This window comes from Equus quagga, chromosome 2 (genome assembly GCF_021613505.1).
Source record: "Equus quagga isolate Etosha38 chromosome 2, UCLA_HA_Equagga_1.0, whole genome shotgun sequence".
Classification (NCBI taxonomy): Eukaryota; Metazoa; Chordata; class Mammalia; order Perissodactyla; family Equidae; genus Equus; species Equus quagga.
The window spans coordinates 157970244-157993830 of NC_060268.1; the positions used below are offsets into that span (position 1 = coordinate 157970244).

The following is a 23587-nucleotide window of genomic DNA, read 5'->3' on the forward strand; positions in this document are numbered from 1 at the left end:
GGCCTTTGGAAAAAGCAAATGGACCATAATCATCCTCAAAACATATGGTAAGCATAATCTTAACACTAAATCTCTTCTAAGTAAGTTTGGGAAATGCAAACAGAAATAAGAGCTACAAGTCAAGCACCACCCTTGAGGAAAGATCAGCATTACCTCTGAAAGCACAACAGCCAAGGACAAGAACGAAAGTATTCTAGAGAGCTATCACTAGAGGGGGCAACTCCTTTTTCTTTAAACAGAGGAAAAAAATCTGCTCTATTTGCACTTGGAAGGTTAATGACAGAGCATAAAACGCATGCCAGAGAATGAGCAGATGAAGAAGCAGCTCCTAGGTACCTTGTAATGAACCCAGTCAACAGCATCTCTTACATCCTGAAACATACTCCGGTAAGACATGAAGAGGTCCCCATCTTTAAATCCTGTTTCACAGCTACAGAAAGATGGAAAGAACATGACAGGGAATCCAAAAGAGGGTAAATAAAATGAATATCAAACATTGCCCAGGGGACCCAAAGTTTCCATTATCACATGGATAAAGGCTGTGGCTAATTAGGAAAATAGTTATTCCCTAATGAAAATCCATTTTGACCACCAGAAATGACTACAGTGTTCAATGGAATACAATAATTGTGAATAAATACAAAGTGAGAGAAGAATATACTGAATGGAAGCTAAAAGGCCAGTTCCAAACATATCAGGTTCTTTTATTCATCACTTTTAAGAAACAGGTTCCCATCAAAGAAACATTTAAAACTTAAAATAGGTAATTTAGGTTCTCTCCACCCTGACTTTTCTAATGTTGTCTGTAGGTACAAAGGTATTGCCTATTTTCTATTTAGCTTAGTGACTTAATGCTCCACCAAATTTAGTGCCTTGAAGTGGATAACGCCTACTGAGGATGAGAAGTTAGCAAACTGGCACATATGGCTAAACTTTCAGCATACAATTCCCCCTAAAAAGGAGAGGATAACTTGTTGAAGACTTAAGCAAAATTTTACTTCAGGGAGATAAACAGTACTTATTTTATTCTTCAAGTCAAATCTTGCTGGGCCTGGGAATAAAACTAAATTACCATCCCTGAATGGCTCCTGGGTAGCTGCTGTGAAATGAGTTGGGGGGTTTTAGTGTAATTCTGCTTGGACAGATAATCATCACACAAACCTCCCACTCAGTTGTCACAATTAGCACCTCTGCTGGCCGTCTTCATTCCCAGGAGAAGCCAATCAGAAGTGGTCCCTTCCAAACATGGCTGCAGCACACTGGCAAGGAGAGGGGCCGTGTGGGAGGTGAGAGCCTGCATGGAGCTGCTGGTGCTGTCCCATCTCTCAGGCTGGCAATGTTGCATCTCTCACTAGCACTAAATTCACTTCAGAAAAGCAGAAAAGACCTACAATGGCCAGTTCTCTAAAACCCTGCACATTAATTTAAAAAAATCAATTGGAAAAAGAAAATTATAGTATATACATACCTGGTGTATCTGGGACAATTAGTAAAAAAATCTACTAGGCAGGCCAACAGGTAGGTCTCTGAAAAATGAAGAATAGATATTCATAAGCTATAAGTGAGATAATTCAAACTTATTTCATTATCTCCCTTGAGCAAAGACAAATGATCATGGAAAGAAGGGAAAGCATCAGTATATGCAAGCATAGAATGAGTCTACCTGGTAGATTGAACAGTGTGTTCAGAATGTAAAATCTTTCAGTGTCATCTCGTTGGATAAATTTATTTGGGTACTGCTCTCTAGTTTCTGGTCTGAAAGAAAAATTTTAAAATGAACTGACATTCAAAAATTTACATTATAATAACTTTGTGAGAAATATTCATCATTCAAAAATTCATTAAAATATTCTGATGGCTACATGAAAGGCAGTGTTCCAAATATTACACATGAGTAGCTATGAAAATTAACAGTTTGGGTTCCAGCCCTTAAAAAGTTCTGTTTGGTAAGGGAGGTGAGTCACATACAGACAATTATAACAAGGGCAAATAATCACAACTACCACCAGAAAGGTGCAAAGAGCTATGAGAAAACTGAGCAAGGAGAGACCACTTCAACTTACAGGGCAGAGAGAAGCGCATGTGGAAGTGAGGGGAGGAAAATCTAGGAAGGATTCATGAGAGTGGTGGCATATGGGCTGGTCCTTAAAGGCCACGTCGACCAATTCAGAAACTAATCCAATGTGAGGAGAGATAGGGGAACAGAGAAAAATAAAGCTAGAAAGATGAAGTGAGGCAGATCGCTTCTGTTCTTCTACTTCATTCAGGGGCAAAAGAGTGCCAGTGAGAGTTTTTAAGCAGAGGGATAAAACCATCAGAGCTGAACTGTCAAAATATTAGTAGCCGTTTTAGATAAAAGAGAGAAAGAAATGTGATGTGTTACAAATTCTTCCTATCCCTTTGTAATGTGATTTTGCAGTTCCCCTGATTAGGAAGCTCAATCTTTTTCTCCATCCTTGAGTAGAGGCTTGATCAGGTGCAAATGGGATCCAAGCAGAAACTTAGAAAACACTTGTGTATTGGGGCTTGCCTACTCTTGCTGCACTTGGAAGTCTGAGACTACTATGTATGTGAATGAGAGTGAGATAACCTGCTGCAGAATAAAAGGCTACATGCAGAAGGGAGGAGCCCCAGCCAACAGGCTGCCAACTGCCAGATATGTGAGCAAGGCCATTCTAGATAAGCTAAGCAACTTGACCTCAAATGGTCATTGTTTTAAGCCACTAACTTTTGAAGTAATTTATTACGCATCAAAAGCTAACTGACACAGAGACAAAGGACTACAAAATCAATTAAGTGGTTATTGCAGTAGGGGCCTGTCCTAGAGTGGTGGCAAAGGAAATTAAAGGGAAGAATGTATTCAAGAGAGACTGCCAAGGTAAAATGAACAAGACCAGGCAACTGATTGGATGTGGCAGATGAAAAAAGACATAATAATCAAAGATGATGATGCTCACACTAAGGTGTCTCTGAGAGGGTACTGGTACCATTAATGGAAATAAGAAAACTGGATAAGAAGTAGATGTAAGAGGAGGTTTATTCTGGATACACTAAGCTCAAAGTTAAGATTTTTACAGGCAATTAGAAACAAAAGTCAAGAACTTAAAACAGAGATTCAGTCTTCAGAGATAACTGGCATCATCTATGCACAAGTAACAGAGGAAATCACGAAGACTACTGGAGTAGATGAGGCCACTTAGAGTGCAGAGAAGGAAGAGAAGACTGAGAATAGAACCATGGAGAACATTTAAGGTTTAAAAAAACAAAACAAAACAGTGAAACGGACGGAAGTTGTTAGAGATACATGAGAATCTTGGAGAGTGAAATGAAGCACTGCAAGAGGACGAAGGGGATACTATTAGCAAAAATATTCCAGAGAAATCAAAAAGGAGGAAGACTAAAGTATGAAAACGTACAATTTTCAGGGTGAATACATGGAGATTAATCAAAATAAAGGACATCAAACTTAAAGTTCATCCTCAGAGCAACTTGGGTAAATTCCTGCTTGGGTTTGTTAACTACAAATGGCATAAACTAGTCCGAAATATAAAACCACATTAACTCCCTTATCTTGGTCACTCTTCTGAAATAAGAGTTCCTAATAAAGAATAACTTTGTAGAATATTTCATCTACTAGCCTTCGAAGATTTTCTGAAATGAAAATTAAGGTGGAAGGAGATAGTAATGATATGCTTTTCTCAGTCAGGTTTAGTAAGATGACATTGTCCCCTTAGATATAATGTGCTTTCCTATTATTCCTTGAGGCCAGCCCAGTGGTGCAGCAGTTAAGTTTGCAGGTTCCACTTCGGCGACCAGGGGTTCCCCGGTTCAGATCCCGGGTGTGGACCTATGCACCGCTTATCAAGCCATGTTGTGGTAGGTGTCCCACATATGAGAGGAAGATGGGCATGGATGCTAGCTCAGGGCCAATCTTCCTCAGGAAAAAGATGAGGATTGGCACCAGATGTTAGCTCAGGGTTAATCTTCATCGAAGAAAAAAATCGAGTAATTCCTTTACATAAGGATGGTTAACAGCTATTTATTAGGCAATTAGAACCCAAACTGACTTATAAATATAGTTAGCAATTACATTTTGTTTAATTTAAGTGTCAAATCATATAGTATATATTTAAAATAAGAATTAATTCAGGGGGAGGAAATGTATCATCAAAGAAGGAATGCTAAATTTGGAGTTGGGAGGAAAACAGTTATAGTACAGACTACTGCTAACTTTCTGTGACCCAGAGAATAAAGATTTGACCTCAATATTATCTTACTCTAAAACGTGAAGAGACTTTACCATTGTTCAAAAAAGAGGTCCCAATTCATTGGCAAGGCATGCAAGATGATGCCGGACAGAGGCCTCACTTCCCTCCAGCCTTGTGCACCATTATACTTCAATAACTCTCTCTCTTTCCCTCCTTCCTTAGTCTCTCCTTCTCCATGGGCTTTTCCTTTTGACTCGAAAGACTGTATAGGGGCTGGCCCCGTGGCCTAGTGGTTAAGTTCAGTGTGCTCTGCTTCAGTGGTCTGGGTTCAGTTCCCAGGTGCAGACCTACACCACTTGTCAGTGGCCATGTTATGGCAGCGACCCACATACAAAATAGAGGAAGATTGGCAGAGATGTTAGCTCAAGGTGAATCTTCCTCAGCAAAAAATAAACAAATAAATATAACGGCATTAAGAAAAAAGGATTGTGCACTGCTAAGTGCTGTTTGAATGATTCTGCATTAACTCATAAATGACTTATTTTTTAAATACTATTAAATGTATTTCCAAACGAGCTATTTGGAAACTTTACTGGTTTATTTGGGGGAAGAAAGGAGATCTGTGGATCTTGAGTTAGTAAACCTAATTATAGTACTAATTTATAGAACTGCTTCTCTTCTTTTTCTTCTCTGACTACCCCTCCCTCCATAAACAAAACCCCTTGTCAGACACTAATAAATTGAACCTTGGTTCATCATCATTGGGATTCTGAATTTAAGTGACAATATCCATATATAAAATAGTTATGTTGCTAGTACTATCTACAATCACTTCACGTTCTAAATCCTGCCTCCTGATATTTGTGGAGCTTGAACAAACCCCGCATGAGAGGAACAATGAAAGAAAGGTAGATATAACCATGGCCTGCCCAGATGTGTCAAGGTGGGGTGTTTATTTCACACTGTTCTCACTAAGTATACTTGGGCATCTTTGAGCCTGTGTAATGACAGCTGAAGAGTCATATATCAGATACTTCAGATCCAAGTAGGGCATTGCTATGACCTCAGATTTTTAAAGAACTGGTACAGTTTCAGTTAGCCTGTGCCTCTTATCACAAAACGTGTTTACCAAACGACACTGTCTCTTTAACAATTTAAATGTAGACTGTGTGGTTTATACTGCTTTGCCATTGAAAATAAATAATACATGGAAAAGTTATACAAGAGACTGACACATAACTTATTTTGGTTTTAAGAGTCGCTCTGACCTTAATGCAGTGCTGGTAGTAAATTAGGTAGTATAATAGTAGAGAAAACATAATCATAAAGCCACAATTATAGAAATTATCAAAGTGCAGTGTTGTGATTTTTAAGGAAAAAATTAGAATGTTTCACAAAAAATTGTACACACTAAATTTTATCTGCTGTTTACTAGGGTGGAAAGTCCAAATTAGTGAGAATAGTGGAAATATTCTGATTATGAAAATAAAGCTTATCCTCATTTGTTTTAAATATTATCACCTTGCATTCATTTTTAACCCCGTTTTAAAAAATTTTAACCACATGATCAAAGATCTGAAGCTATTCATTAGAATATAAGAAATAATGTATTAACTTTTAAAAATCTTAGCCATTTACTCTGCTACAGTTTTAAATTTTTCAAAGCACTTTTATGTACATACCTCTTCTGAGCAGCTACCTGAGAACTGTATTAAAAAGGAGAAAATACAAATCTTAGAATTTCAAATAAGTCAAAGCCACTATAGTTCTTTTTGAGCAAGTTTCAAGATTAGCTTTGTTGGATGCTATATAATTAGAAGGCACTTAATTTAAACAAAATGTAACTGCTAATTATATTTCCAAGTCAGAGTGGGTCTTAACTGCCTAATGAATAACTGTTAAGTAGCCTTATATAAAAAAGTAATTGCTCTTTAATAATGAGGGAATAGGCAAGTTTATTACATCTAGGGAGACAATGTCATCTACATATTGTGTGACTATGGGAACACTAGAAAGAGACTAAAGGTTCTCTGTACTCACCCCCTTATGAAGTTAAATCCATGTGCACAGACCAAGAGATTTCCATAGGCATCAACTTTCAAAAGATTTCCATATAGTGTGTCAAAGACAAGTCCCCTATGTGAAATGAAGATGTTATCAATAATGCAAAGTAATACAGGCGATAATCTTACATAGTATTACTCAATCACCATGAAATAACCTCATCTTATTCAAGCTTTATGGCAATTCAGGTATATCCCCAAACAGTATAACCCTAGAGGCTAAAGTGAGTGAATATAATCTTAAAAACTAATCCCAGAGCAACGAAAAATTATTTACTGTCCAGAAAAATAATCACAACTGTTTTCTGTAAGGAATAAGAGCTTAATCAAACACAGTGTAAACTACAATTCCTCTTAATACAGCTGGTTCCATTCTAAAACAGAGCCTTTTAATTTCCTTGGACAACTGAGCTGGCTTTTATTTCTATTAGATGTTGTATATAGGACACATACAATGGCATCTCAAATAAACATCATCTTTCTTAATCTTAAATCTTTCCTATCAAATCCAAAAATGCAAACTGCCAAGAAGGATCCTGATTACCAAGGTAAGTGTATCAGCAAAACATGTAACTGATCTCCAACAGCCAAAGGTAGGAGCATCTGTGATTACTGCCCATCAGTTTTAATAAAAACCCTTTCTTTCCCACAAATGTATCTTCTTCACTAACAATAAACTAAGCTCAATTCAAGAACACAAAAGATATGGTGTACATGAAAAGTCCATGGTAATTTTAGAATCACCACCACCAAAAAAAAGGAAACCAAAAACCAAAAAAAAAACCCCAAAGAACATTTTGATTTTTTTTTTCTTTTTTGGTCAGGGATACACCTGGAATTAGTAACTTTCGGGATGGAGGGAGAGGTCTTAATCCAAAAGAATTTTGAAAAATTACCTGGTAGGGAATGTAGAATCGTAAGCAAAGCTGAGCAGCTCCTGAGGATAGCCAATAGAAACTAATCTCTCCACAGTAAGCTCAAAGCCAAGGGACTCATACTCCGGGGACTTGTACACTGCACAAAGAGGAGGTGCTCATTAAAGGAACAGCCAGTCAAAACAGAAGGCGAATGAGTGCATTTCTACTCTTTCCCAATTCGTCCCTCTCCCTAAATCTGCCATTTTTCTTTTTTCCCTCAAGCTTCATGTTTTGTGCTGCCCTGAGTAATCAGAGGACTCAATTGTTAGTCTGCGGAAATAGGTCATACTATAGTAGGAGCAACAGCAACAAGATGAATTATCAGACAATTCAGAATAGTTCCTTCATTCTTAGGAAACCTAATCCAAACCCTTCTTCCCTTTATCTATTCTTTCATTCCCACAATCTAAAGGCAGGAAAAAAACCCCTAATATGAACATCTATGATATTACCCATGAGAATATAAGTATATAGAAACCTAGGTAGAGAGGTCTATATATGTTAAAGGCTCCATTCATGTGCCTAATTGGTGTAGGAATCCTTTAAATGAGTTTTTTTTTAAAGTCTATTTTTGGAATTCCTGTTTGGCTTAGTAGTTGCTTTGTACTCCTTCTCCGATCAGCATAATTCCGTTTGTCAGGATTCACTTGTTTTCTTATTAGCCCTAACAATATTATAGCCATCAAAATTGCATTTTACAAGCTATTACTGCAATATCAACCATAAAAAGACAGTTTAAGATAATTAAGGAAATATGGACGTGAACTGGGAATTAGACGTTAAAGAATTATGACTCATTTTATTAGACATGATTATGGAAGGATGGGAATATGCAAGTGGATGTATAATATAACTCCTTATCTGCCAAAGAAGCATACTGAGTTTGTTTCAGATGAAATAAAATGGATTTTAGGATACAGGAGTTTCTCTCTACTACTGTATATGTCTGAAATTTTCTATAATGAAAAAACTTTTTAGAATCATCACTGCAGTTCAGCATAAAGAAAATATTGTTCCTTTAAACAAGTTTCTTCCAAGTGAAATCTTACGTAAGCATCCTTCCATCAGTCTGTAGGAGTGGGTAAGCCATATTAAAAACAAAAATAAAAAATAGACCTGCTATTTTGCTAAATGCCAAATGAGGCCCCAAAAACATCCATTTCATTCTTATAATCTCATAATAATGCAACTATTATTATTATTATAATTCTTCTATCTACAATTAATATATGCCCTGTGGCTCAAATTGATTTTTCATTGCAGTTAGTCTGCCCATGCAAGTTAGTGATAAATTTTAATAAGTATGATTGAACTTTCCCCTTTCCAAAAGCAATCCTGTAGAACATTTCTGGAAATCCATCTTCAAAGCCAGTACTACTGCCTGCCTCCCCAGAAGGGAACTGAGTGCTCAGAGACAGGGGAGGGAAGGAGGCTTTCATGTAGCTGCTTCTGTACCTTTAAAACTTGTAACATACTAGGGTATTTATTCTTTTTAATTAATCTGAAATTTTTAAAAAGCAAAGTAAGCTTTCAAAGTCCTTTAATAAACATTTGTCATATTTAAAAAGCCTAAAATTCTTAAGGTCCTTTAAGGAAATGCTTGAGTCTCGTCTCATCAGAACAATGTCAAAAGCAGCCGTCATTTCTTTTGTTGTCTCAAGGGTAATAATAATTTAACGCTAACCCTGGTTAGTATTTTCAAAACTGGCTATATTTTTTTCCTCTCCTCAATTCCAGCCCCATCCTCCCTCTTCCCCCAACAAATAACTTTCTGAAGCGTTAAAGTGTGGAATTCTTAAATCTAGATGATGTACACTGTGGTGAAGGAAATGCTATATATTAATACAAACTAACAGAGTAAGAGCTGGCGTATTATCACAAAACCAGGAAAGCATGGTATTCATTGATGTCAATTTGAATTATTTTGAGAATATAAAACAACATTTCTCACCCCATCTCATGTTTTCACCCCAAGTGAAAGCAAATCTCATTTTAACAAAATTTCCCTAAAACAAAAATTACCTCTCAATCTTAACAAAGCCCCACTTATTTCAAACAATATTTAATGAAACCAAATTCCAGTACAGTTAAATAATTTGAATAATCCTTTGACATGCATTCTAATAAGATGTGGCCCATATAAAATATTTTCAATTATTAATTTTTCAGAAGGATAATTTGCTGATAGATCTTAACAATGGGAGACAAAACTCAAACCTTAATCACCCCCACCCAGGCTCATCCCTAAATGAATAATTTTCCCTAGTTAGAGAATCTATAATTATAGAGTGATGGAGTAATGGTGATTAAAACTTATGTCTATGAGACAATTTGGAATGAACTCAAATCAATTTACGCAGAATTTTTAGTGGAAAATAAAATACAGGGAGGGGAAAAAAAATCTCAAAACCCTATTTTGCCAGCACAAACCCTAGAAGAGCAGAAACTCCAACACTATACACTTGCCACATTGTGTTTACTCCAGGGCAGAACTTCCCAAGTGTTCATCCGAGGTGACTTTCTAGAAACTCCACCTTCAGAAATAAACACTTTAAATTTCCTTTCTTTCATTAAGTTTAGGGTACTTCCCAAAAACACAATATATTTTTCCTATTTGCTGACCTTAAGTTACATAGCAAGTACAAACGTCAGCTGAAGCCAGGATGTGGGTCTGCCTCCGTCTCACCCAAAGCTCATTGTAGCGCACTATACCACAGTCACTGTTAAAACGAATGTCTGGATCACACAGGCCATCAAAATTTAAAGCTTGGTGTTAAAACACACTACTCTCTCTCCAATTTCTTTCATCTAGTCCAAAATAAACTGCACAGGTGGGAATGGATTTAGCAAAGAGAGTCCAAGTTCTATTTTGACAACACTATCTATTTCACTAAGCTCTATATTAATCAGTAAGACCTACAAGCTACTGGCATTTTCTCATAAGCTTCCTCGATAATCATTTCAGTAACATGAACTCGTGGGTCACTAAAGCATCTGCTAGACAACTATGTATACAGTACAACCAGGGCTGGAAAAGCAGGACTGTAGCTGCACAGAGCATGGGTTTAGATGTTTTGTTCTAAGTGTCCCTTCAGAACATCACAATTTGTTCTGAGCTGGTGGCAAAACTGACTATTCCTGAAGCCTACAAAGTACCACCATCCCTTGAAAAACAAATAAATAAACAGCAAAATTCCTTTTTTAATCCACCAGGCCCTTCAAAGCCAGCCTCGACATCTGTGGGGAACCATATCTAACACCTCAGACTGTAGAGCTCCGTGCCTCTCCACAGCTGCAAAGGCTCTAATTTCAATTTCTCTCTTAAAATTGGCCAGTAAATGATGTATAACTTCAAGCTCAATTCTTACAACTGACTTTCCAAGACACAGCCAATAGCTTCAGAGTAAACACAACCTGACACATTCACTGCTTATTTCTTCTTCGAGAAAGTCCTCAGGCCTATCCTAATTAACCCAATATCCAGAGACAAAGGAAGAAGTAATATTTTAAGGGCCAGAGTCCAAAAATGTGGACTGCTTCAGCCACTAGGGCAGCACACAGTGTTCTCAGGTTACATAACCAGACTATAAAGAGAACAACCAAAGCTTTGAGAGCTGAAGCTACTGACAGCATTTAAAGATATTCTTTACTTCATAATCTGCAAGGAAAAAACAGCTCTTCAAAAAATATCGGCTGCATGTTGTGGGGATGAAAGCTGAGGGCTCTGTTTTGAATAGATGTTATTCACATAAGATAGAACCTATGTTAGAGGACACAGATAGTCCATTTGGAATGTGCTAAAAATTTTCTGCAGGGAAGTCTAGAATTCTCATGCACTTTTTACCTTTGCCACCAAGACACACTGTGTAGTAGTTTACAGATTTCAAGAAAAAGAAAGGGCAAACCTCGACAGAGGTTCCAGCCTAGCAGAGTGCTGCTGCCAAAATGAGAACTCACACGAGGCAGACGCAGATGCAGAGTGTCACTCCAGTCTTGAAGGAGTTACACTGGCTCTCCTGTTAAAAACAAAACAAAGCAACACAACAAAACAAAAACAAAAACTGGTTTTAAAACTGTTGTGATGGGCTGGAACAGAGAGACACCATTTGGAAATTGGTATTTACAGGAGTTACTGCCCTCCTATTTAGAAGCCTCTGACCATCACTAAAATTCATCTAATTGGCCATAACAAGTATTGAAGATAAGCCTAAGTATTGTGCATTATTTACTTTTCTGGCACCCTGAGCCTGGAATACAAGCCAAGTCTGATCCTCAAATGTTAAGTCAAAAGACAAAAAAGGAAAATAAATTTATTTTGTCTTAGTTTATTTTCTCTAGCACATTTCAGGTTTATGAGATAGAAACTGAATGAAGCTGGTAAAGTGTTTAAAACTGACCTAGAGTAAGTGAACAGACTAAATAAGGGATAAACCAGAGCAGTCTCATCTGGCTTTTAAGTACCCATTTAAACTAAGTCTACTTGCCTGTGTCTAACTACCTACCTACTTTTCTACCCCTCCAACACTTAAATTTGTCATCTTGATATAGACAAGAACCAACTTCATGCTGCTAAAAGTCTAACCAGACGTCTAAATATGGAATAGAAAGAAAATGTTTTATTTTGATTCTGTCAGTGGATATTTGCCCTCAGTAAGAAGAATGATATTATCCTACTTTCATAAAGTACATACATCCTTTAAAGATACTGACACTTTTAAGGTATGCATTATGTTTAACTTTATAGGGAGTCATTTTCCCTAGAGACATTTAGGTTTTTGAAAACATGGAGAGACTCTTCTAACTTCTGAATTTTTTGTGAAAGGGAGATGGTACTAATAATAGAAGAGCAGAAATGACTAAGTATAATGTCTAAAAGTCCTAAAAACCTTACAACTAGGAGAAACCACGACCACCAATCACTATGAAAACTAAAAATCCAACCCAACCACTCAAGAACAGTTCTTCGCTTTTATGCTGTAAACGTGATCAACGTCAACATCAACAACTAGAGAGTTGTTCGGGCTACGCGATGTTGGTTCTCTGAGACTATAACCAGGAAAGGTAACAATTCACATTGTCGTTAAGGAAATTTTAAATAAAAGTCTTTCCAATTCTCATATAAACAGATACTAGAACTTTCTACTTTTCAAAATTATTTGAAAACCCTAACACAATAACAGACATAGTCAAAAATTTTATCTCTAACCCAAGAGATCACAAGTGATCTAAACAAAGATAATGAAAATTTCTAAAAACTATTTCAATTTTAATTACTTAAAATACAAAAGCTAGGGGCCGGCCCAGTGGCGCAGCAGTTAAGAGTGCATGTTCCGCTTCGGCAGCCCGGGGTTCACCGGTTTGGATCCTGGGTGGAGACATGGCACCGCTTGACAAGCCATGCTGTGGTAGGCATCCCACATATAAAGTAGAAGAAGACGGGCATGGATGTTAGCTCAGGGCCAATCTTCCTCAGCAAAAAGAGGAGGATTGGCAGCAGATGTTAACTCACGGCTAATCTTCCTCAAAAAAACAAAACAAAACAAAACAAAAGCTAGACACTATGCAACACTTTTACCAATATGAAAGAAAATCAACTCCCAAATGGCTAGATATGCAAATAACGAAACAGAGTTTGAAAAACTACCAATTTCAAGTCATTGCAAAAGCAAAATTAAATGGCAATTAGGAAATGTATTTGTTTAAGAATTTTAAGAGTATTAGAAGAATGTTTATTTTAAAAATACACGGAAAAAAATTACCTAACTCCAATTTTTTTCCCTCTGAGAATCTGTACATTTACTAGGAATTTGTATTTAGAGTATTGTTTTCAATTTAAAACAAGAAAACTGAAAATTATTGAGATAACTTCAAAAAATCCTCTTTGATCAAAGGAGCTGCTTGTAATTTAAAAAAAATTGAAGCTAATATGTAATTTTTTCCCCCAAAATAAGAACAGATCACCACACTTAAATATCTGTACTAAAGTTAGAGAAATGTAACAAACATTTGGATGCCTACTGTGTACCAGGCACTAGATGCCAAGAACATAAACCACAACAGCTCTTGGTCCTTGGCCTGAGGGAGCTCATAGTGCACTACAGGGATATACAATTAGATATTTATAATAAATTTTAGAAGATCAACAACGTAATATAACTAAGGAGGTACAGGGGAACAGAAAAGGAGCCAATTAACCCACCCCAGGAAGTCTTCTTGAAACTATGTATGATTTATACAGGCTTATACAGATAATTCATTTTTATAAGGACTATATCAAGGTTCTATAAAGTTTACCAGACAAACTTTCTGAGACTCAGATGCAGGTAATATGTTCCAAAAACTCACAGCAGGGTCAGGCACGTCAGTTATCGTGTGCAAGGGGCTGTGTGAAAGTGTGAAAAGTGTTGGTGCGAGTCTCACAGTAGCTACGCAGCCACAGCTGAGTTCCCTGTGGAAATGACAGCCAAATGTGGCCAATTTCGTGATAACAGTCAGCCCTAGATTTTTACTTGTAATCTCCCAATTTTTAACTTCTGACTCAATTTGAAAAAACCAACAAACTCTACTTGAGACAGACTATGGTGGTCTGAGTTGGCCCACGGGCACCGGTGTGCAGACTCTAGTGTACCCTGTAGGCCAGACACTCCCACATAAGTTCTCCCAAATGAATGAAATGTTTTGACTGTCCTCTTCAGAGTCTTAAAGAAGCAAACAGATTTAGTACTTAATGAACTGGAAATTCAAGTGGAAATAAACTCATTCTTCAAGAAACACAGAGTAGCCTAGATAATACTATTACTCTATTCATCTCAAGGAAAAATTGATGGGGTGGATAAAAAAAACTTAGGAAATAAAGGAACCTTCATGTAGTCACTTACTTTGGTCCCCTACCACAATGCCATGACAATTATGTCATAACAATAGTAATTACCTGAATTTGATTCCTTCTCACAACTGTCAAACCAAACAAACGTTCCCAACATTGAAAGAATCACAATCACCTCAGGGTCTGCCGAAGTAACCGACTCTTAAGAGCTCCCTGACACAGCAGGCTCTATCCGTTAAGGTTTAACCTACACAGCTGACTCCATTATCATTTGTCCTTTGCCCAGTGGCCATTATCCCTATTATAAAGCAAATATTCAGAGAATGTGTAAGCAGAAAAGAGATAAAAAATCAAAGGTAGCTATTATATTAGGACTACTTTGTAAACAAATTTACCCATGTTGAAAACAGCCTGCAATATTAGGGGAAAAAAGGATTCATTTTAGTAATTTTACTGATACAACTAATAGTATTACATGACATTTATTCACAAAAAAAGTATCTGGCTTACATTTGAATGCTTTTATGACTGGCAATGGAAAGTAAGAACATAAACACTAGCAACTGCAAACTCAACCACTGTGCCATTGGGTCAGCCCCTTATCTTTAAGAAGAAATATTAACGGGCTGGTCCAGTGGTGTAGCAGTTAAGTTCGTGTGATCTGCTTCAAGCCATGCTGTGGTGGCATCCTACATACAAAATAGAGGAAGACTGGCACAGATAGCAGCTCAGGGACAATCTTCCTCAAGCAAAACGAGGAAGATTGGGGGGCCAGCCCTGTGGTGTAGTGGTTAAGTGCACATGCTACCGTTTGGTGGCCAGGGTTCGTGGGTTCGGATCCCAGGCGCAGACCTATTCACTGCTCATTAAGCCATGCTGCAGCGACCACCCATATACAAAATAGAGGAAAACTAGAACACATGTTAGCTCAGGGACAATCTCCCTCACACACACACACACACACACACACACACACAGAAAACTGAAACACAGACAAAAGTTTACACTGTTGTATGTTTCATTAAAAAAAAAAAGTGCTGGGGCCGGCCGAGTGGCACAGTGGTTAAGTTCCCACATTCTGATTCGGTGACCCGGGGTTCCTTGGTTTGGATCCCTAGTGCGGATGTACGCACACTCATCCAGCCATGCTGTGGTAGGCGTCCCACATATAAAATAGAGGAAGACGGACACAGATGTTAGCTCAGGGCCGATCTTCCTCAGCAAAAAGAGGACAATTGGCAGCAGATGCTAGCTCACAGTTAATCTTCCTCAAAATAAATAAATAAATAAAAAGTGCTCTCCCCACATATATGGTCAAATGATTTTTGATAAGAATGCCAAGACCATTCAGTGGGGAAAGGGCAGTCTTTTCAATGGTGTTGAGAAGACTGGATATCCACATGAAAAAGAAGTTGGACCCTTACCTTACACCACAGACAAAAATTAACTCCAAACAGATCAAAAACCTAAACACAAGAGCTAAAACTATAAAACTCTTAGAAGAAAACATAGGGGAAAATCTTCATTGTATTGAATTTGGCAATGATTTCTTGGAAGTGACAGAAAAAGCACAAGCAACAAAAGAAAAAAACAAAAAACAGATAAATTGGATTTCATCAAAATTAAAAACTTTTCTGCTTCAAAGGACACTATCAAGAGAATGAAAAGACAAGCCACAGAACAGGAGACAACATTTGCAAATCATATACCTGATAAGGTATTAACATCTAGAATATTTAAAGAGCTCCTACAACTCAACAACAACAAACCAAACAACCCAATTAAAAAATGGACAAAGGAGGCGGGCCCGGAGGTGTAGCGGTTAAGTTCACATGCTCCACTTCAGCAGCCCAGGGTTCACGGGTTCAGATCCCTGGCGCAGACCTAGCACCACCTGACGAGCCATATGCTGTGACAGGCATCCCACATATACAATAGAGGAAGATGGGCACAGATGTTAGCTCAGGGCCAGTCTTCCTCAGCAAAAAGAGGAGGATTGGTGGCAGATGTTAGCTGAGGGCTAATATTCCTCAAAAAAAAAAAAGTACAAAGAACTTAAATAGACATTTCTCCAAATAAGATATATGATTGGCTAATAAGCACATGAAAGATGCTCAACATCGCTAGCCTTTAGGGAAATGTAAATCAAAACCACAATGAGATACCAACTCACACCCATTAGGATGACTATTATCAAAACAACAACAACAAAAATCTAAAAATAACAAGTGTTGCCAAGAATGTGGAGAAACTGGAACCCTCATGCATTGCTGGTGGGAATGTAAAATGGTACAGCCACTGTGGGAAAGAGTTTGGCAGTTTCTCAAAAAGTTAAAGATAGGGGCCAGCCCCGTGGAGTAGTGGTTAAGTTCAGCATCCTCCACTTTGGTGGCCCAGGTTCTTGGGTTCAGATCTTGGGTGGGGACCTACACCACTTGTCAGCCATGCTGTGGCAGTGACTCACATATAAAGTGGAGGAAGACTGGCACAGATGGCAGTGCTCAGGGCTAATCTTCCTCAAGCAAAAAAAAAAAAAAAAAGAGGAGGATTGGCAACAGATGTTAGCTCAGGGCTAATCTTCCTCAGCAAAAAAAAAAGTTAAACATAGAATTACCATATGATCCAGCAATCCTATTCCAGCAGATATACTCAGAAGAACTGAAAGCAAAGACTCAAACAGATACTTGTACATCAATGTTCACAGCAGCATTATTCACAATAGCCAAATGATGGAAACAACCCAACTGTCCATTGACAGATGACAGATAAACAAAATGTGCTATATATACATAATCAAATATTATTCAGCCTTAAAAAGTAGTGAAATTCTAATACATGCTGCAACATGGATGAAACTTGAAAACATTATGCTAAGACATATAAGCCAGATACAAAAGGACAAATATTATATAATTCCACTTATATGAAATATCTAGAATAGGGAAATTCACAGAGACAAAGTAGATTAGAAGTTATGGGGCTGAGGGAGGAGGGAATGAGAAGTTATCGCTTAATGGGTACAGAGTTTCTGTTTGGGATGATGAAAAAGTTCTGGAAATGGATAGTGGTGAGGTTTGCAAAACACTGTGGATGTACTTAATGCCACTCAATTATACACTTAAAAATGGATAAAACAGTAAATTTTACATTATGTACATTTTACCACAATTTTAAAGGAGAAAAAAAGGTGTTCTACCTTGTTTGAGATGTCTTCAGTGACAGTACACCAGTACTGTATAATACTTTCTACTTAAGTTGTTTTTCCTCACTCCCTTTTTATTTTTTTTTGAGGAAGATTAGCCCTGAGCTAACATCTGCCACCAATCCTCCTCTTTTTGCTGAGGAAGACTGGCCCTGGGCTAACATCCACACCCATCTTCCTCTACTTTATATGTGGGACGCCTGCCACAGCATGGCATGCCAAGCGGTGCCACGTCCGCACCTGGGATCCGAACCGGCGAACCCCGGGCCGCGGAAGTGGAACATGCGCACTTCACGGCTGCGCCACCAGGCCAGCCCTTCCTCACTCCCTTTAAATACCTCAATTGCCACTAAGTTTGGTGAGGATATACAATAGCTGACTTCAGTAAATACCACGCAAAAAATGCTCATTTAAATGTCGTGTCAAAATGTCAATTTCAATAACAATACAAGATCAGAGTGCACCTACTCTGCACGAGAGATCAAAGACCCTGAGAAGCTTCTGCTCCTAGCAGGATAACCCTCTAATTTATGGACACCAAGAACTAGTTTCTCTTAATTTCTTCCCTGGTACTCTTAATAGCTTTATTCTATCTTCTCTCCTTACTTTAGCCTTGTTAATGCAAGTGCTTAGGTCTGTCTAATTGGATTTCATCCCTGGTGGGTAATGATACGGGCTGGAAAGGAGAGGAGGGCAGAAAAATTCAAAAGGGAGGAGTCTAAAGTATATTTTCAATCCCTCCCAAGGTTTTGTCATTGGGGGGAAAAAAAGGACAATATTAGAATTCTAACACTTGGAACAGAGTACTTACACAGTACTCTTTAGGCTTGATTTCCTTAAGATTATTTTTAAAAATTGAAAAAAAAATTGTGTAAAACTACCTATATTCTAAGGATGAGGACTACATTCAAATGCAAGAGAAAAATGCATTTTGCCCTATGGAGGATTTCCATTTTTGGTAAAAAAAAATGAAGGATCTTTTTTATTTGAGCTTTTTTCTCTTATTGATTTCTCATTTAGAGGTTAGCAAATAATTTCTGTTCCTCTGATAAGTGGGAGCAGCATGAGAAATGGAAAGTGACCTGAGTTTAAATTCTGGTTGAGTCTTAAGTTAATTGCTAGCTACGTGAAAGTCATTTTACCTCCTGACTTGGCGGCCTTCATCTGTAAAATGGAGCTAGTATACCCTGTCTCAGTGGGCTGCTGTGAGGATTAAAAGGTATACTGTACACAAAGTACATTTCCTAGCACATAATAGCACATGCTTAGTAAACGTTTGTTCTCTTCCTCCTGACAATTTCTCAGAAAAATGGGAGGGACTGGACACTAGTTCTGAAATGGTAACAAAAATAAGGAACTCACTGCTGGACTTATCCAAATGGCTCAGAACCTATAGGTGTTGGAGCTGGAAAAAAAATCAGAATGTGTCTCTTTTTGGATCTTTGAGCCCAAGAGCTGCCCCCCCCCCCCCCCCCAAAGGAGACAATTGAAAAATCAAGATAATTTCCTAAATGAATCAAGTTAGAAATAATACATTTTTCATAATCTTAAACCAAGAGTCACTCTATATTTGTGAAGAACATTAAGTAAATATTAACAAACCCTCCCCCCACCCAAAAATGTTGCCCTTGTCTCCCTTGGGGTAAAGACTTCCGACAGTTTAATTATTCTACATATATAATTTTGATGTTAACTCCATGGAACTTACTGCATGTTTAAGTCTTTCACGTAACCCAAAGGTCAACTACTTCTTTCCACTTAAAAGAACCCTAACCCTAACCCTAACCCTAACCCTTACACTTAGAAGCATATCAGTGATACCTTTGTCATAAAGAAAATCTTTTTTCTTTTTGGTGAGGAAGACTGTCCCTGAGCTAACATCTATGCCAATCTTCCTCTATTTTGTATGTGAGACACTGCCACAGCATGGCTTGATGAGCAGTACGTAGGTCCACATCCAGGATCCCAACCCAAGAACCCTGGGCTCACTGAAGAGGAGCATGTGAACCTAACCACTACACCACTGGGCTGGCCCTCAAGAAAAATTTTTTAATTTAAGTAAGGATCTGTTCTCAGAGATCTATTCCTTCAGCATGATCCTGCTGAGAAATAACCTTTCACTGGAAAGACTGCTTAATTTCTATGGCGACATAATGTGGTGCCAAACACCATGTCATTAAAAAGCTACTCAGAAAAGAATTTTATCTATTAAGTTCATGATGATTTGCAATACTTAAAAAGAAAATTAAAGACAAAAGAGTGATTAAATATTCCACTGCCATCTGGCTAACATTCCAGATTTTTCCATAATATATTGGGGTATAAATGAGTTTTATATTGATATTTTTCTCCTCATTCCTTAGATCTTCCCTTACAGCCCAAGTTCAGTATATTAATACTTTGGTATCACTACTCAGAGCAACAGAACTACTTTCATTGCATTAATCATTTTATATACATTATTTCATGTAAACTTATACCAATAGTTTATCCCTCCTCCCCCACCCCGACTACCCTCCTTTTGGGATTAAATGAAGAAACTGAGACTCAGGGAGATTGAGTAACATGCTGGTGGCCAAGAACCAGCTAAGGTAGAGCTGGGATCCAAATCCGGGTCTAGCACACTCTGAGGTTTCTGCCTTTTTCTCCAACCATACAGCCTCTAGGAAAGATAAAAATAAGACTGGGCCTAAACTCAGAGTATATAGGACTTAACCTTTGAAACAGAAAGAGGATTATTCTGGCTTTTTTTTTTAATCATTTTTTACACCTAGATTACTCTCATTCAGCCACTGGCTAACATTTTGCTTGTTAAAGAAAGCACATTTTGGGGGCTGGCCCTGTGGCCGAGTGGTTAAGTTCACGTGCTCTCCGCATTGACGGCCCAGGGTTTCGCCAGTTTGGATCCTGGGCGCAGACGTGGCACTGCTCATCGGGCCATGCTGGGGCGGCGTCTCACATGCCACAACTAGAAGGACCCACAACTAAAAATACATACAACTATGTACTGGGGGCTTTGGGGAGAAAAAGGGAAAATAAAATGTTAAAAAAAAAAAGAAAGTACATTTTATAGATCAGCAGTCTGTCAGATAGTGACCTATAATCATAAGGAGGTGATGTAAGTATTTTATGTCACTCATTTAATCAGAAAAGAATTTCTCATTTAAAACCTCGGAAATAAATTTCTGGGTATAATATTATAAAACTAACAGAATACTAACAGTAACAGAAAACACAGGACTATTTATGTCTACCTGTCACTTGAAAAATGAACAAGCACTAAAGAACCTAAAACACACCAACTCTCCCCGTGTTTTCTATTTTCACTCTATTGTCCACTGTTGGTAATAACAAATTCAGCAAGAGAACATTTTTAGCAGTCTTCTATGCAAACAAAAGCAAAGAAATAAAATTCAAAAATAGTATGGGGGGAGGGCAAAAGGGGTGATTAGGCTTACATGTGAGAGGATGGACTATAATTAGTTTTTGGGTGGTGAACATGATGTAATCTACACAGAATTCGAAAAATATTATGATGTACATCTGAAAGCTATATACTGTTATAATCCAATGTTACTGCAATTAAAAGAATTTTAAAAATTAAAAAAAATAGTATACATTGGTCCCTTCATTCTGTGGATAGGGAGTACAGTCAAGGCCACTTGATATGGGGATATGTTCTGAGAAATGTGTAGTTAGGTGATTTCATCGTGGTGCGAACATCATAGAACGTACTTACACAAACCTAGATGGTATAGCCTACTACACACCTAGGCTATATGGTACTAATCTTTTTTTTTTTTTTAAAGATTTTATTTTTCCTTTTTCTCCCCAAAGCCCCCCGGTACACAGTTGTATAGTTTCAGTTGTGGGTCCTTCTAGTTGTGGCATGTGGGATGGTGCCCGAGCATGGCCTGAGGAGCGGTGCAATGTCTGCGCCCAAGATCCAAGCTGAAGAAACCCTCCACCTCCGAAGCAGAGCGTGCGAATCCGGCCACAGGGTGGGCCCTATGGTACTAATCGTATGGGACCACCCTTGTATATGCCATTCGTTGTTGACTGAAATGTTGTTATACGGTACATGACTGTAGCTGGGTTAAAAAGAACTTTCTTGCTCTCTTACAAGTACAAAGACCTAATCTTAGGTTGACTTTGAAGATCTTTTTTGGCTTAATTTGTCCTGGAGAATGCACTGACCTGTATGACTCAGCTGACTGTCCCACGTAAGTATAAAAAAGCTAAGGACTGCTCTCAGATAAAGACCATAAACAAAATCTGAGGTCTAGAAAGGACCCACAGTAGGGCAACTTAGGAAACCAGAGCACCTAACAGGGAAATTAAGGAAATTTAATTAAGGAAATTTAATTAATTAATTAAGAAGCCTCAAGAAAAGGGAAAAGAAAAACATATCTGAAGAGGAAGCCAAAAATGCGAAGGACAAGTTTCTGATATACATCATGTGCAAAGAACGTTGCTAAAGTAATCTGGGGTAAGAGAGGAATTATAAATAGGTCTGATTATAAATAGGAATTATAAATAGTATTTTTTATATAAAACACAGCCCACTGTTGGTCAGTGGGAAAGCTAATATACAATACTTAGTGTTACCTAGATTCTAAACATTGAATTTCATATATAAATTCATCTGTACTTAGTACAAAAACTGGTTAAAGCATAAGAAATATACATAATTCCACTAGAGAAATACAGTGTTAATCTACAGCATTACAGAAATAAGGAGCTAAATGCCAATAATGGCAGTTAATTCTACAGGCAGATTTCAGAATTAAAACAAACAGGAAAAATTAGTTTATGTCAATAGACAAGTTTTTTGTTTGGGGGTTTTTGTTTTTATTTTATATAAAAATGTCAATCTTACATGGAAACCCTGCAAATATACTAATAAAAACATTAAAAATGTATGGCTCACTTTATTTACAGAGACAGCTGATGATGAAGGGATCTTCTCTGAAAAATTGTTTGAGGTATGAGGCTGGCATTCAGATGAGATAAAGATAACGAGGTTCCTTCCCATCAGAATGGGTTATGTTACTGAACTGTGTGACACACTTCATTCAGGGGAAGAAACGTACCAAATTGTAAGCAAAATAATACAATTTTTAAAAGATAACACAAGTAAAGCCACCAATTTCTCTTTTAACAAACTAAAAATAAAACCAAAACCTCTGCTCCCCCACAAAGTAACTTTATTCTACCAAAGCTCTATACAGTTTACTTTTGGAAAATGACAAGTTTAAAATCATTATGTATACAGTTTAAGATTCTTAAGAGTCCATGTATGTATTCTTGCCTCAATTATCGTCTTCCTTACTCATTAGTGACAAATCAAAGTTTTAAATGATTATTCACCACTAATTCTACCAACCCCAACATTTGACATGAAGAACTGCATTCTCAAAACATCAGGATTATTCAAAGCAAATTTTCTCATTTATCAATATGAACTATAAAAAAGGTAAAAAATGAAAACCAAACCAAACCATGACACCCCTCCGCCTAAAGAAGGTGTTCTGTGGCCATTGTCTAGAAGACTAAAAACAGAGCTGTTTCCTTATGAAAATAGCTTAAATCTCCAAAATTAGATCCCATCCCCTACACTTTCCATGAAAAAGTCGTATACATTTCCCACATATGAAAACAAGGGGAAAAAACTCCAAGAAACCCATGTAGCTATTCTCTGAAAAAAATTTAGACAAAGTTTACAGTGGGTAAGGCCCTGAGTCAGTAACCATCTTCTCTCAATGAACGTACAATTCCAAAACATGACTGCCATTGGAGATGTGATGTCCTATCCAGACCTTTCAGAAGCATCCATCCTGGCCTCACCATCAATTTCACTACATTCTAACTCTGAAAACTTGTAATCCATCTATGCTGTAAATGGTACCTGTATCACTCAAAATATTGTTTGCTAGAGTAGCCAATTCACAGATTATGCTAGGTAACAGTTCTATAGCATATCTAATCATTTCATTTCAGATAAAATTAACATTTATTGAGTTAGTCCTTCCCACCCCAAAAATCAAATGCTTACTAAATGTCTTCTTTATGTTAGGAATAGTAGTATTATACAAAAAAGGTAGCTATTTATTATAACAGCTACTATTTGTTAAGCACTTAATATATACTGAGTTAATACTGAAAAAAATTAAGAAACCAATTCTTCTCTGAATCCTCCAAATTCTAAAGTCAAAATATACAAGAGAAAAAAATGAAAGGAAGTACATTGTGCCACATTTCACTCTAAACAGAAAATTGCTATTTTCCACAAACACTGGAAGCAAGAAAGCAAGTCAACAAGACAAAAAATAATGTTAATGATACTAAGAGTTAGAACACAAAAAAACAAA

General features: G+C 37.4%; 1 protein-coding gene across 5 annotated transcripts in view; it reads right to left on the bottom strand.

The window, feature by feature from the left end:
• NT5C2 (5'-nucleotidase, cytosolic II) overlaps positions 1 to 23587 on the bottom strand; it is a 96916-nt gene that overhangs the window by 9548 nt on the left and 63781 nt on the right. For 3 of the 5 annotated variants that reach the window (XM_046653703.1, XM_046653706.1, XM_046653705.1), the window contains 6 exons: positions 7168 to 7285; positions 6249 to 6344; positions 5891 to 5914; positions 1664 to 1755; positions 1469 to 1526; positions 337 to 430 (listed from right to left, as the gene is read on the bottom strand). In XM_046653703.1, the coding sequence (XP_046509659.1) occupies positions 337 to 430; positions 1469 to 1526; positions 1664 to 1755; positions 5891 to 5914; positions 6249 to 6344; positions 7168 to 7285 (482 nt within the window). Of the gene's footprint in view, positions 1 to 336; positions 431 to 1468; positions 1527 to 1663; positions 1756 to 5890; positions 5915 to 6248; positions 6345 to 7167; positions 7286 to 11145; positions 11166 to 23587 lie in introns of those variants that run through there. The other 2 variants (XM_046653707.1, XM_046653704.1) reach the window with 2 other exon arrangements.